This window comes from Lepisosteus oculatus, chromosome 23, assembly GCF_040954835.1.
Source record: "Lepisosteus oculatus isolate fLepOcu1 chromosome 23, fLepOcu1.hap2, whole genome shotgun sequence".
Classification (NCBI taxonomy): domain Eukaryota; kingdom Metazoa; phylum Chordata; class Actinopteri; order Semionotiformes; family Lepisosteidae; genus Lepisosteus; species Lepisosteus oculatus.
Window position 1 is genome coordinate 8,608,008 of NC_090718.1, and position 14,550 is coordinate 8,622,557.

At 39.4% G+C, this 14,550-nt stretch overlaps 1 protein-coding gene across 4 annotated transcripts in view; it reads right to left on the reverse strand.

Annotated features, from left to right (window-relative positions):
* cadm1a (cell adhesion molecule 1a) overlaps positions 1-14,550 on the reverse strand; it is a 317,702-nt gene that overhangs the window by 68,077 nt on the left and 235,075 nt on the right. For all 4 annotated transcript variants that reach the window (XM_069182597.1, XM_069182600.1, XM_069182599.1 and 1 more), the window contains exons 4-5: positions 7,480-7,632; positions 3,942-4,079 (exon numbers count right to left, since the gene is read on the reverse strand). In XM_069182597.1, the coding sequence (XP_069038698.1) occupies positions 3,942-4,079; positions 7,480-7,632 (291 nt within the window). The remainder of the gene's footprint in view (positions 1-3,941; positions 4,080-7,479; positions 7,633-14,550) is intronic.

Below are 14,550 nucleotides of genomic sequence, written 5' to 3' on the forward strand. Positions count from 1 at the left end.
TTAATTGCTACTTCAAAGTGTCATGAAAGCAGCAAAATGTGAAGATGAAGCATGGGTCTGAATAGTTTTGCAATGTACTGTATAAAGTTAATAGATTCACCTTGGAGTTAAAGCAGCTTTCTCCACCGTGCACTGAACAACTAAAAAGACAAATAGTACTCTACACTAGAGTATTAAATAATATTTAATAATAATAATTATTAATATAATAACAATTAATAATAATTATTATTAATACAAAATAATGCCCTAGGTTTATCTGCTAGCTTTCTGCATCAAAGTGACCTGCTGGCTTAATGTTTAGTGCAGGTGCTTTCAAATCACAAGTCTGTGGAAACAAAGCCTTCAGAAATGAAGAAGCCTAGAGTCAAGGTCATAACAAATCCTCCTGGCCCACCTTCCTACATTCATGATTAAATCAACTTTAAGGTTTATCTTACATGCTTTTGACTTATCAAGTATTTATTTAACTTCAATTCATATTCCACTCTGGAATAGGTTAATCCACATAGGTCACTTCAGGTAAAAGGGTTTTAAATCTGCAGAGGACACTGGATAATTGACACCACTGCTTCTGGAGATGCAGTTCCGCTGCCCAGTTTAACTGTATTTCTGCTTGATCCTTTGAGAAAACTCACGTTTGCCTCTGTCACATGGTCTGGTGCATAAACCCAAAGGAAGAAACAAGATAAACTGGATGACAGTTTCATCTTTTAATCACAAAACATAACACAAAGATATACCAACAGCTGTTTTTCAACAGATTGTGCTTAAACAAAAAGTAATAAGGATAAATCTAGTTGATACGATGAGACTTATGCATGACAAGGACATTTATTAACATATATGAATGAAACAACTAAATTATTGCCATCAGGCAGGACAGGTGGCTTTCAAACAATGAAAGATCATGGGGGAAAAGAATATGAATATTATAATGGTGAAGTAGGTGGCTATTCCTTCTTGCAACACAACATTGCTTTCCACTGAAATCTGATGGAATTTACATACATTACAAACATCTTAGAAGGAAACAGAATCTACCCCAATCCAGTTATATTTCTCGCTGAGCTGATCTGATCTGATCTGCATCTTTGATGAAGAACAGCTTTATTGAAACAACAGCAAAAAACAGATCCACCACTCAATATATTGTTACAGCTATTGAGGTGCTATCGACGTGTGTCAGGATCTAGAGACAATGTTCAACATCTAGCTAGTGTCAACATTTACAGTTGCCTATTAGAATTAATTAAGGCCTCATGACTCTCACTTTAGCAGGGGACCAACATGCCTATGTGAATTCTGAATAGGACCTATGAGACAAAATACACATAGAAGATTTCTATGCCAGACCTGCCAGACAATTCTTTGTGGAAAACATCAACCCAAACAACACTCTCCACCTTATCAAGCGCACTGAACATTAGGCTTGGCAACAACAACTCACTGATTTGCCTGATGAATGGAAACAAAACCTGGGGACATTCATTGTCTAAACACTGGCATGTGACTGAATATTTCAGATTCTGTGCCTGAAATTACAAATCAATACATTATTAACCCACTAGAGCAACATATTATGTATATCAAGCTGGCCCTAATCCTTGCCTATGAAATATCAATATCGAAGTACTGAAATATCCAACCAAAACAAAACACTTTCAGGAATACAACAGGGAAAAACTCTATGCATCATGTCTCAAACAAAAGAAAATCACTTGATAAGAATTCAACCAAATGTCACCAATGCCTGCAAAGAGACCTTGGCTTAGAATTTATACATGGAAACACCAGGACTGGTTTGATAAAAATGACTAGATGATCAAAGAGTTTACTGATCACAAGCACAAGACTTTCTGTGCATGGCAGAGTGACCGAAACTCCACACAGACGACTTTGACCCACCAACAAAAATTCAACATATTGCAAACAATAGCCTTGACTCCCTTCAAGGCCATATTAACTGTTTACAGCCTGAGTACCCAAGGACTAGTCCATCTGAGAACTAAGGAAGGGGAGGACAGATTAAGAAGGACTTGGCATTTATGGATGATTTAAAGTATCAAGATGGAGGACAGACCTGTCAACATCAGTGCTCTCAAATAGGCACCATATGCAGTGAACATCCACCATAAGCTGCATTGGGCTGGTCATATCATCCAGATGTCAGACACCAGACTCATAAAAATGGCCCCTGAATGAACTCAAGGTAAAGAAATAATATCTGGGAAAGGCCAAAGTTTACAAAAGACATCAGAATGAGGAAGTCAAGCACTGTAAGAGAGTTAAAGACTATGACTGGGCTGCACAGTCAGCAGTCAGATATCTCCAGAGACAACAACTGCTCAACGTGCCAGAGAGTGCCCTACTGGTGCTCACTAGGTCAAATGAATACATTTCTGAACACACAAATGTCCCATGAGATTCATTGTCTTCATAAAGTGGGGTGTATCCACATGGAAAATTAGTCAAAAACCATAAAGTCTAGTCTTCAGGGCTGTCTAGCACTACTCATAGTTCGGGTTAACAGGCTATTATCACAGTATTTCCTGTGCTTTACAGAGCTCCAGTGCTTCTATCCCTATTCCAATTTTTGGCATCTCTGACAGCTAATATCCTCTAAAGCTGACCAAGGACATAAGGTTCTCTCTAAGGGTTAGGAAGCCTCAACAACTGTTATTCAAATTTGAGTGAACCCACTGCTACTTTTTTTCAGATTTGTGACACCTGGCCTGTTCAAAATCATTGCACACGCTGCGGATTAATCCTGGAGCTGGTTAAGCAAAGTTAAAACCCTCTGCTTCTTGGCTTTCATTCAACATGCGCCTTAAGCGTGAAGTTTTCAGAACGAAAAAAAAGGGGAAAAAGAAAATATTAAAACATGACCAAAAACAAGCCAGATAAGAAAGAATAAATAATGATGGACTAACTGGCTTTACATTGTAGGGTGTCTGTGTGTACACTACCAAGTTAAGTTGGTGTAACCTTTAAATGATATTTGAAAAGCTTAAATATCCAAAAGGTAATTAGGTTGAATGATGAAAATGTTTAATTAAAAATAGATCCACCCAGCAGGAAGGCCAAAAGCAATTTATTGCCTCTGAGTGTTGGCTTTCTGAATAGCAATGTCAGGAGTTTAAAATGGCTCTCTTCTCTGTACTCAATTAAACTCCAATACTCACTAATAAACTCACTGCATAGAGAAAACACAAGTCCATGGTCAATCTCTTGGGGCCTTCGGACGCCCACTCAGGAAATTGACATAGTCTTAATCTGAGATTTATTTTGCACCTCAGATTAAAATCATACGGGGAGAAAAGATAAAAACTAAATATTATTAAGACTTAATAATTAATTGAAGTATTAACAACTGCCATGTGTCCTTTATAGTAAAGGATTATGAGGATTAACACATTACTTCTAAGATTATATGCAGTTTTGGTACTTGCTGGCACCTTGATCTGATCAAACACAACAGTAATGGAAGATTCATAATCTAAGCCATCAACCTGTCCCTGAGAGCATCATTGAGCTGTTACTCCCTGCCGCTTAATGTGAGAATAAATTTACGAGCAGATTAAAATATGGTAGTTAAAGCCTTTCACAACAGCCCAAACAGTCAGCTCCAATCATGTGGGCAGAATCTACAGGGTGGGAGCAATGATGGCGTTTTTTGTTTTCCACATACACTACAGCCAGACTGCTCACTGGGATAATTCGCCGATTTTAATGGTATCTTGTTTTAGACGAAACCATGGGATGATTTTTTTGGCTAACAAAATTATTACGTACATTATCATAAACACAACAAAGTAACAAAGAGAGAAACCCCTTTTTAACGGTAAGTGCCACTGGCGAGCTGCTCCTTTACAAAGAGCAAACCATAAAAAAAAACTCAACGAAAATGAATACGCACAGTGAGATTTTTTTTTACCAACCTTGCAGTTCTTTGCCTCCCTTCATCCATCTGATTTTGGAGGCGGGCTTGCTTCCGATGGCAGAGCAGATGATCTCCGTCTCATTCCCTTCGCTGACGATGTCCTCCCGGGACTCGATGATGGGGTTGCCTGGCGGGACTGACACCAGACAAGCAGCAGTGGGATGAGAAAGCCGGATGGCGGCAGTACTGAGCGGGGCTCAACCCCAATCCTAGCAGACGGGACTTTGCTAAGAGGAGATGCCAGCACTGCAGGTTACAATGGGACTGGCCACACCTCACCGGAAACTGGGCTGCTTCAGAAGACGATCTCATCGCTCAAGCTAGAGCTCAAATTGTTTTTATGCTGGCCTATATTAGTACGTTAACCGCTTTCTTGAATGTGGATTCTGATTATTCATACAGGAGAGAGTAATTAACTTATTCTGCCATTTGCATAGTGTTGCCCCGCATACAGTACACTTCAGGGGTCTTAGGATTTGCAACAATGAAAACATTGAAGCTGGTTCACGTCACTTGCTTGACTCCAACAAATGACCTCCAAATAATCCCATCTCCTCTCAAACACTTCAGCATTTTCAAAGCCGTAGCACAAAATGAACTTCTCAGACACCCCGACTTGATAAGCGCTACATCTCATCTTCCAGCCCAGTCTAATAGGATGATATTGCCTCTTCTGCTGGCTCTGAATATATGCAAGTGATATTTAAAGAAAAGAGAAAAGTGGGTTTTAGTTGTCAAAATCTCTGGCCTTCAGAAATCATAACACTCCTTTTACAACCACTGTCTGACAAGACTGTTTTGTGAGAGTTCAGAGAGAGTTCACATCTTGAAAATCCACTAAGTGCTTTTTTAAAGGAGTTATCAGAACACAGGAGTTTCTTTTTGACGTACACATTAACAGAATGGAGGGCAGGGGCATGCTCCAAATAGGAGTAATTAAATTAAAGGTTCTTTTAAGACCTTTGAAACATCAAAAGGATATAATTAAACCCTCAGATCTGAATTCCTGCTGACCAGTTCACATTCAGAAACACAACAGGAGAAAGGGGCTTTATGAATAATCATTGTTAAGTGCATTTAACAGACATTTCAAAGCATGGACATTTTGTATTTTCACGCACATGTTCAAAATAGTCCTGGTCTTTTATAGTATTGGAAATAATTATGTAAATAAAAGTGAGTTACATAAAGCAAATAATTTTAACCGAGAAGATTTAAAATACTTCCATTTTCCAATGAATGCATTAAAAATATGGAAAGAATTTGGAAATTAATGTCTTGTTCAGGTAACTAGTATTTTGCATAGGTTTTTGTTTTCTAAACCATTTACATTTTGTTTTATATCAATCTTCTCACTGCTTTACCCAGTACAGGGCCACAGGGGAGCCAGAGCCTATCCCTGCAAGCAACAGGCTCAAAGCAGAACACAGTACATCCTGGACAGGACTTGGTCCATCACAGGGCACACACAGACACACCTGGGACAATTCCCTCAGAAGCCAATTAACCAACCAGCACGTCTACAGACTGTAAAAAGGAATCAGAGCAGCCGGAGGGAACCCACACAAACACGGGGAGAACGTGCAAACTCCACGCAGACAGCACCCCAGGAACTGAACCCAGGGCCACGGCACTGCGAGGATGCAAGGCTTACCACTGCACCACCATGCCACCCTCTTGTTTTTATGCTTACATATGTTTCTTGGTGAAGGACAGTGTAACAGTATACCAAATATCCTTTAACAGTTCCCACATTTTCCATTTCTTCCATGGCTGCTGCATACTGACTGTTACAACAATGTCCAGTTTTACTATGAAACACCCGTCGTTGATTATTTCCAGACGGCTCAGAGTTGGACTTGTCCGTAAGGACCATCTCGTCGCAGGTCTGATTATCCCCTGTTTCATTTCAGCCCCCTGTTTTGATGCCTCTCCTCAACAATGCTTTCTGAGTAGCTTTGTACTCATTGACACCCTTTTCCCTAATATTTATCCAACTGTTTCTCAGATCTGAGTCACCCCCCAGTACCTGCAGATTTATCCTATCAAGCAGAGTATTCACTGTATTGAATCTGACATCTACTGATTTTGTGAAGTCTGGGTTTTCATCGTCAGGTATTCCTATTGTCAAGACTACCAGCATCACAAACACTCCCCGGAATCTCAAACACAACAAGGAGGTTGGGAGCCATCTGCGGACGTGAGAGCCCTTCATTAGCTAAACCTTTAACTTATATACAGGTGGTTGTTGTGTGAGCCATAGTTTTTGCCACATGTTTAAAACTCTGCAATGTAATCACTGCCTGTACTTATATAAGCTTTGAGCTGTTGTTGCACTTTCTGATGGGGTTCTTGTCCGTACGATTCTGTGTTAAAGAACGTTTCACTTTTTCAAAAAGATGTTAACCTATGATGTGCCATTTGCATTATTTTCCCTCATTTTTGTTTCCACCACTATTTCCAGTATTACACATAACAAGGACACAGATATTTGTTTCAGTTGCAGGACCTGAGTAACAAACACCCGGGGGAGGCGTTTTTGATTGTCTTCAAGCACGTGTCTCAATTGTTTTAACTATTTTTGGTAGCAGGGCGATTTCTTCCCAAACTGTGCAGAACAGCTGAAGCATTGCAGGACATCATCTGCTGTGGCCCCGACTTGATAATTCCAAAAGATTTCACAGATCAGTGTAATTGCCAAACTTAGCTTTCCTAACTGATCTAAGTACTGTCAATCACATACTGCAAGATCTGTCCCAGGATTAGGTGTGATTGGCAGACCTCATTCTGTTATTGGAAATTACTTCTGGACTTCACAGGTTGTGCAGAGAGTCACTGTTCATCCATGTTGTGAAAATATTTGTGTGAAATTCTCTATTTACATTCCTATCGCCTTCATAGTGCTGGAACACATAACATTATGTGGGTGGAATAATTTAAATGTTATTTTCTTCCTATTTAAAATTCAAGCTGATGACAACTTGAAAAAGCAAAGTAACCAGGGAACTTTTTGACAAAGAAGTTAATAAAAAATTACAATCTGCTCTTTAGGTGTACTCAGTTAACTACTGCTGACAGCTCCTTAAAAACGAAGACAGGTGAAAAACTACACCTCTTCTGGGAACATAGTAGCTCACCAATTTAAGAAAGATTGTGTGGATTGTGTAATGTGATGTCAACACCCTTTACAAAAATATAAGAAAGGTTTAAGAAACATCTGACCTCGTGATAATATGTCCTGCCCTAATTAACAAGAAATTAACTTTATTGCTTCTCCTTGGAATAACTTTTCACGTTGGCTGATAAAGTATGTACGTACAGTATATACTGTCAGTGCTTTGGAAAATTTAGAGACCAAGAAGTCACATTCCCCCCCCAAAAAAAAAATTTCCAGTATACAAATCACACACACTTCAACATGTCACGAGAATTTCCATTGGCCACAGTTCACACTTTTATTTCTGGATCCAAAGACCCTTGTCTTTCCTTTGAATTAGGTTTTGCATAAAAAGGGGAAAAAAATGAAGACATCCTACCCAGCACTGTTAAATCAGCATAGGCTTCCTGTGGGGGGTCAGTGTAGAGCTGGCACACATATCTCCCTTCATCAGAGAGGGACACGTTGGACAACGACACTCGTAGCTCATTGTCTGAGAAGTTCACCAGCTGAAACCGGCTGTCCTTCAGGGCTGTCGTGAGATTAAACAAGAGAAAAAAAAGGCAATAAATATCTGAATTTCAGACATATACCACATACAACCAAACATTTTCTGTTCCTTAAGCTGTTTCCCACAGACATCATGTCTAAGTTCCAGTTCTGGATGAGGACCAGTCAGAGGGAACCAGATTCTCATCTGTGCATCCAGGCGTTAGGGTAGGAAAATCGACTCTTTGCACTGTTGCCCTGCTAACTGATGCGCCACTTACCCTGGGCAGCCAAAGGTACAATTTCAGGGATTTTTTTTGTAGTGACTAAACCACTTGCTGTTTAAATCTAGGGTGATTGCAGAAGTCACAAAAAAAATAGGCAGGGGACAAATATGAAGTGCAAAAACCGAAAAGAGGACAAACATCCTACAAATATAGCCTAACTGTAGTTTAACAGAAAATTCCCCACTAACAGTATTGAGAGCCCTAAGCTCAGCCTGTTTTATGTTATACAGACCAGGTTTTATTAACTAAAGAGAGAGAATGACTAACTCTACAGTGTGACGGCCAGGTTAAATACACTAAGCAGCACCCTTGAGTCCTCTTGATGGACAGGTCAGACTCCATTTAACAGAGTCAGAGTCTGCAATCTGATACAAAATGGCAGAACAGACAGGAAACATCAAGAATTAATGCACACATAAAATACCAATGACAACATCCAATACACAAAGTATCACAATGAGATAAAAATAATACTTGTTAATAATAAGGATGAATAAAAAAGCTAAACAGAAGTCCTCTCCTTTCCAATATGTTGATGGATGGCAGTGAACTTGGACAATGATGATGATGGACAGGTACATGAATAGTGATTATGACAGACCTCATAAAAGGTCAATGTAACTTTCATGACATACAGTATGTCTGTTTTTCACAGCACAAAATTACATCTGAATATCTGGCAGCACAAAATAAACTATATCCTAAACACAAATCTAATTTTGTCATCGTATCCTTAGTTCTAGGGCTCTGTATTAATTAGGAAGTGTAAAACTCGTTACTTTCTTTGTGTAAATCCCTTCAAAAATAAATGTGAGACAGATTTGTCTCAGAGAAAATATCGTATTTTGCTTGTAACTACAACCCTCAATGAACACAGTCTATACATAAGATGAAAGGCCAACACTAAACAACTCAGAAATTGAAATGTAGCCAACATGAAGTATTTACAACTTCAAGACAGTGTTACCAGTGTGCTTCTCTCAGATGTGATGTGAAACGGCTTAAGGGAGCTGAAAGGTACGTCCAAAGCCTTTCTGTCAGGTCCCTTTGATTTCCTAATTTAAAATATGAGCAACAGAGCTAAAAGAAAAAGCCTAAAAAAACGACATCATTACAGTGCATTAGAGTATTTGAAGCTGTGTGTTCTAGAAATCTCTGTCTGATGGTGAGCAGGTTTGACTGATCTATGTCCCTGCTGGTTTGTAATGCTCCTAAGCATTTATGCTAAAAAAAGTTCAGATGGGGAATTGTTAGAAAGGCCAGGAGACATACTGGAAATAGAAGCACTTCATATTTTTGCCATCCTGAATGAAACTGTAATCTTAGGAAACAGAACAGATTCTTGCTTTTTTGTTTTCTTGGTGAAACAGAGCACATCTGTGAGGAGTTCTGATAAGGGTCCTGCTCATAAGCGGCACCGTGATAAATGTAACAGGTGTTTGTTCAGTTCAGGGGCAAAGCACAACCGCTTTGGGAGTGCAGACCTGTGTCATCCCCGATTAATGCATTAGAGACACATCGGCGCGAAACGGGTTTGGTACAGGCAAGACAAAAAAACAAAACAAAAAAAAACCACCAGTGAGATTTGTTTATACATAGACAACAAATCAATCAATCAATTAAGCTTAAAGAAATAGGCAGCTTGAGGCAGAATGTAACTTTGTGACTGAAAGGTACTGTATAGCAATGGCACTCTGGTTCAAAGCACCTTCACGGGCTTCACTCCGTTTTCAGTATGTGCCATTTCTTGCCTTGCTTTTCAGCACTGTGTGGCACCATTTTCAGGAGCATGAGAAGAAAGTGTGACTAATTAGAGCACATGACATGAAAGCAGGGGATAGCTCTGGCAGGGAGAGGGCAGTTAAAAGCTAATGATTTAATTCAATTTATTGATTGAAGAATGCAAAGGGATTAGAAAAAAAATGAGTGTAATGCCAGTGATGCAGTTTATAATCTGTTGTGACAAACGTCTAGTAGAAATGATGGAGAATAATTAAATCATTATAAAAACACTAATAACTATAATGTCAGGTTTAATGGGAAGCACATGGACAGCATGCACAAGAGCTGAATTCATATCCAGTCATAATGGAAACTGGGGGAAACAGTTCTCTATTCCGACTGCTTTGTGCCACAAGACTGACTGACAGGGGTTCTAAAACGAGAACCCAATAAATACTTCAAATACAACACTGAGGGTCAGACTGTTTCAGACAACTGCTCACAACTAAATGTGTTTGACACCGTTTCTGTTTGCAGATGGGCACAAGCATGTACAAGCACTCTTCGGATCAAGACCCAGTTGACGGAAGACCCACAGCCTGCACTTATAGATAAGGTAACAGACGCTGGAAACACCTTTGTGAAATGAACACAGAGGCAGAGATGTGGGAGGTCTAAGGATGTTTAGCAAGAAACGTGGGAAAGGAAAGGCTTATTCCTTTGTATTTAAAATAAACCTGGGCACGAAGATAGGCATGGGTCATGAACACGGGGCTGTCTTCTCTCCTGAACGTCCTTTCCAAAAAACCCACTGATCTCCATCAGCTCACCAGCAAGGTATGCCACATTGCGGCTGTCTGCATCAATTGCCTAAACGACAGATTTGATCTTAAAAGCTCAACCTCCATGCATGTCTAAACCCACAGTTCTAAAATCACAAGCTCCAAAAAAATAAGGAGAAAAAAAAAGAAGCTTTGCAAGGAATCTGAACCTCCAGTCTCGACGTTCCAGGTCACGCAAGCTGTCAGCGTCACCAAAATGATTTTTTCCTTTACTGCCATAAGAGATTTCTTTCACTGTTCTCCAGCTGACTATTTAAAAGCTCAGGCAGAGTATTAACCGAGTATGCCATCTACACACTCTCCTTGCTGCTATACCACCATATGTACAGCAGATTTAATTATGCTTCAATTTTCTTTCTTGAGAATTCTATCACAACTTTCTCAAGAAATCTGCGCAGTCCTAATTCTGCACACAAAGTCTCCCACTGTGGGGTGTCTATCTTTTGTGGCTGTTGTTTATTCTTCAAACAAAATGATCTCTGCCTCCCTTGCCAGAGCAGCCCACATGTCCCTCCAGTGCAGCCCATGTGAAAGAGAACACTCACACACAGCAAGAGACGTGCTGTTCACCACAAGGGGCAGTCCCAGAAGAAGTGTGGGGTTGGAGCAAAACATTTCTCCAACATCTGTTGGAGGGATTCTGTTCTTACACAGGTGGAGGGAAAATCTTGCTAAACTCGTAAGTCAAGAAGACTGTGAGTACACACCACAAGATTTGTTCTGTTGGGATGTAGATCCTTGAGCGTTGTGCTTACAGCTGTTGATGTTGATGGAGGTGAGCTTGTAAATATCAGGAAACAGTTTTCTTGGCTCAGTGAGCTACAAACAAACGAACTAGTACAATCGGGGGTTCTCCCTGATTTTGTAACTCTTCTTACCTGCGGTCTTGTTAAATTCTTGAGCCTTTACAGCTAATTACTGCCTTAAACACAGTAATCACACCTTCTCTCCCTAGTGCTCCAACCCTATCATTTTATGGTGCTTTATAAAATATTTATTGCGCTCTAAAGAAAACCGTGAGGCTGCAAGTTCAACTTAAGCCTTCCTTGCTTTGTATTTATATATACTGTTTGTACAAACTCAAATACAAAACAGAACAAACGCTATCTGGAATGCGTAAAACACAAATTGAGTTTTACCAGCCTGTAAAAAGGACTACTTGACATTACGTGGTCTTAATTAAATGTGTGGGTCATGTTAGACAGACCCACTAGCAGGGGTCGGACTCCTTCTTGAGAGGCTGTCATGCTCCATCAATCAGACCTAAAGACTCTACGATTTGTTAATGTGGTGGATTAAAACTGAATCAGGAGGGCACCAAAATAGTAAACAGGGCCTGATTTATGTCATAATAATACTGTATACTGTGTGTGTGCACCAAAAGGAGGAACCTTTTGGTCTATTATTTGGGCACGTTTACAGGTTTTTACATCAGACTGTCACAAAACACCTTGTGTCAAAGGGGCCTGAAAATCAGGCTCCACAATCCTGAACAAGGCTGATGACAGATGAATGAAGACCTTCCTGGATACTGCGTTTGCACTACTGTAGAGCATGCAGATCTTTACAAATACAAATGCACACTTTCAAGAACCCTAATGGACATTTGAACAATTGCAACCATTAAGATCGGAAACACAGAGTAGGTTTTTAAAATATTTTACGGAGCAGTTATGCCCACAAAGAGTTCTTTTAATTATATTCTAAGTCCAGTAAAAAGATGGCAGACTGATCCAGGTATAAGGCAATGTGATCTGTGAATGTGGCAATCCCTAAAACAACAACAACACACAAAGTTAAATACCAGTGTAGCCTGGATTGGGGTCTGACACAACAGTAAATATCAGACAGAATAATAGATAACAAGATAAGAAATGGCTGGCAGGCTGGGCATCTCTCCAGAGAAGTTATTTCCTCTCTAATAATGTGTAAGCTCCAGGGTGAAACACTTCTGCAGGCTTTTTCTTCCCTGGCTCAAATGCAGTATAAAATGGAAGACTTCTGTCTCCTTCTCTCAATTCATCTCAAAAACAAAAAGCTGGTAACAGATGTAACAGCAATACAACATACCTAAAAGCAGAAATCCATATTTTTAAACAAATAAAACAGCATATCAATTAAACCCCCCCCCCCCCAAAAAAAGCCATAGTGTTTCCTTGTTCACTGTCAGAAATCGATAATGAGTTCCACAATAGTGATTGTTCCTACAGCAGGTTCAAACGGATGTTTGTATCATGCTGTGGATCTGTGTACGGGGGAGCTCTCTGAAAAGTTTTAATTTTCAACATTAGGCCTGGAGGCAATCTTTAGACAAAGCCTGCATAGTCTGACTGAAATGATCAAAATATACTCAGGCGAAACAGGTCATTCATTTAGCAGCTGATGTGCTTCAATTAATTTTAAATGATAAATTATAAGTTTTATAAAAAGATAAATACACCTGTCACGTTCAATTTTAAATCAACGTGTTTCTCATCTTAGAAAGCCTATACTCCTGAAACATTTACCACGTTCTCTTTTCACACTTCTCTATCCCTTTCGAAACAAATCAACAGTGGAAACAATGTGGATGACTTTGGATTGCTCTTTCATGTAATCCATGCTTCAGTAACTGAATAACAAACTGCATAACAAACCTAATTACATAGCCAAAAATAAAATGGCTTTTAATCATTATTATTACGTGGCTGATAACTGAAAACTTTGTTCTTAGGCTGTTTTTTACTCAGAAAGTTGTAGGAATTATTTTAGCAGCACACAAAAAAAGCACAAAGCATTCTCAAAAGGTAGAACTCAAAGACGGAATGGAGTACCTAGCCATCTCACAAATGGAATTAAGCTTTAAGGAAACCTAATTGCAAACTTCCAGTCACAATCAACAAAGAGAATAGCTCTCCAGATGATTTTCCCTTCTTTATTATTTCCTTCTCCCGGGGTTTCTTCCTCATCTCATTTGTATTGTTTTCACAGGTTTAATACAGGAGGCTCCAGTGGACATGCCATTTATCCCAAATAACTGCAATCAATTCTGATTACTAAGCCAGACCATCTTCCTTTAAAGGAGCCCATCAAGGTTTTATTAAGCAGAAAAGGGATAATTATACATGTCATATGGACCCAGCTGTAAAGGGCATGAACTTTATTATAATTGCAAAGTTAAAAAAATAAAAAAGGCTGCTCAGCAGACACACTAATCCAAGTAACAAAATAAGACATTGTCACTGGCTGTGGGTCTGGGAGAGATGGCGACAACCTGGTCTCCAGCACTGTCCTGTGCAAATTCTTTTTCTATTAATTTGCAGACAATTCCACAGTAAGTAAGACACACGGTATCTGACTGTACCACTTCTCATCTTGTAAGGAAAAAAAAAACACATTAATCCAAAACACAGGATACACTTTTCCCCCAAAAAAAGTCGACCCATTGTGACACTAAGTCCTATGAACATTTGATTTTATCAAATAACAAAGCACCGGAACATAAAAAGGTTTTAAATGAGAGGTGGCCATTCTGCACAACTTTTTATGGAATAGTATAGTGGGTAAATCTCTGGGCTCATAACTGGGGGGTTGCAGGTTCAAATCTCTGCCACAGATGCTGCTGCTGTACCCTGATTGAGGTGCTTTTCCAGAGCTATTCCAGTCCTCCTAGCAGTATAAATGGGGACCAGAATTGCAAGTTCCTGTGATGGACTGGCATCTTTGGATATAGAAATGATCTACTTACCTAAACCAAAACATACATAGAAATGTCTAGAAAATTCTGCACCAGAATCGAAGAACTGCCTCTATTAGGCTCCTGCTATTACCCTTTCAGGGTAATTGACTTAAAATTTCATTTAAGTATTTAAGTATACAAACTTAAAAAATAAATAAATCTGGATTATGGCTCAGATACAGTATGAAAGCTTTATGTCAACGGCTCCTTTTTGGTTGCTCTTCACTTACTTGAGTTCTAAAGGCTGTGGGTTCAGTCGTATCGAACAAAATGGAATAAATGCTTCACAGCACCTATCAAAATCTTTATACAAATCTTGGGAACTGTGTGATCAAAAACAAAACACCTCTCTTTAAAAACAAAACAGTATCCAAACAGCTCCCTGTTCAGAT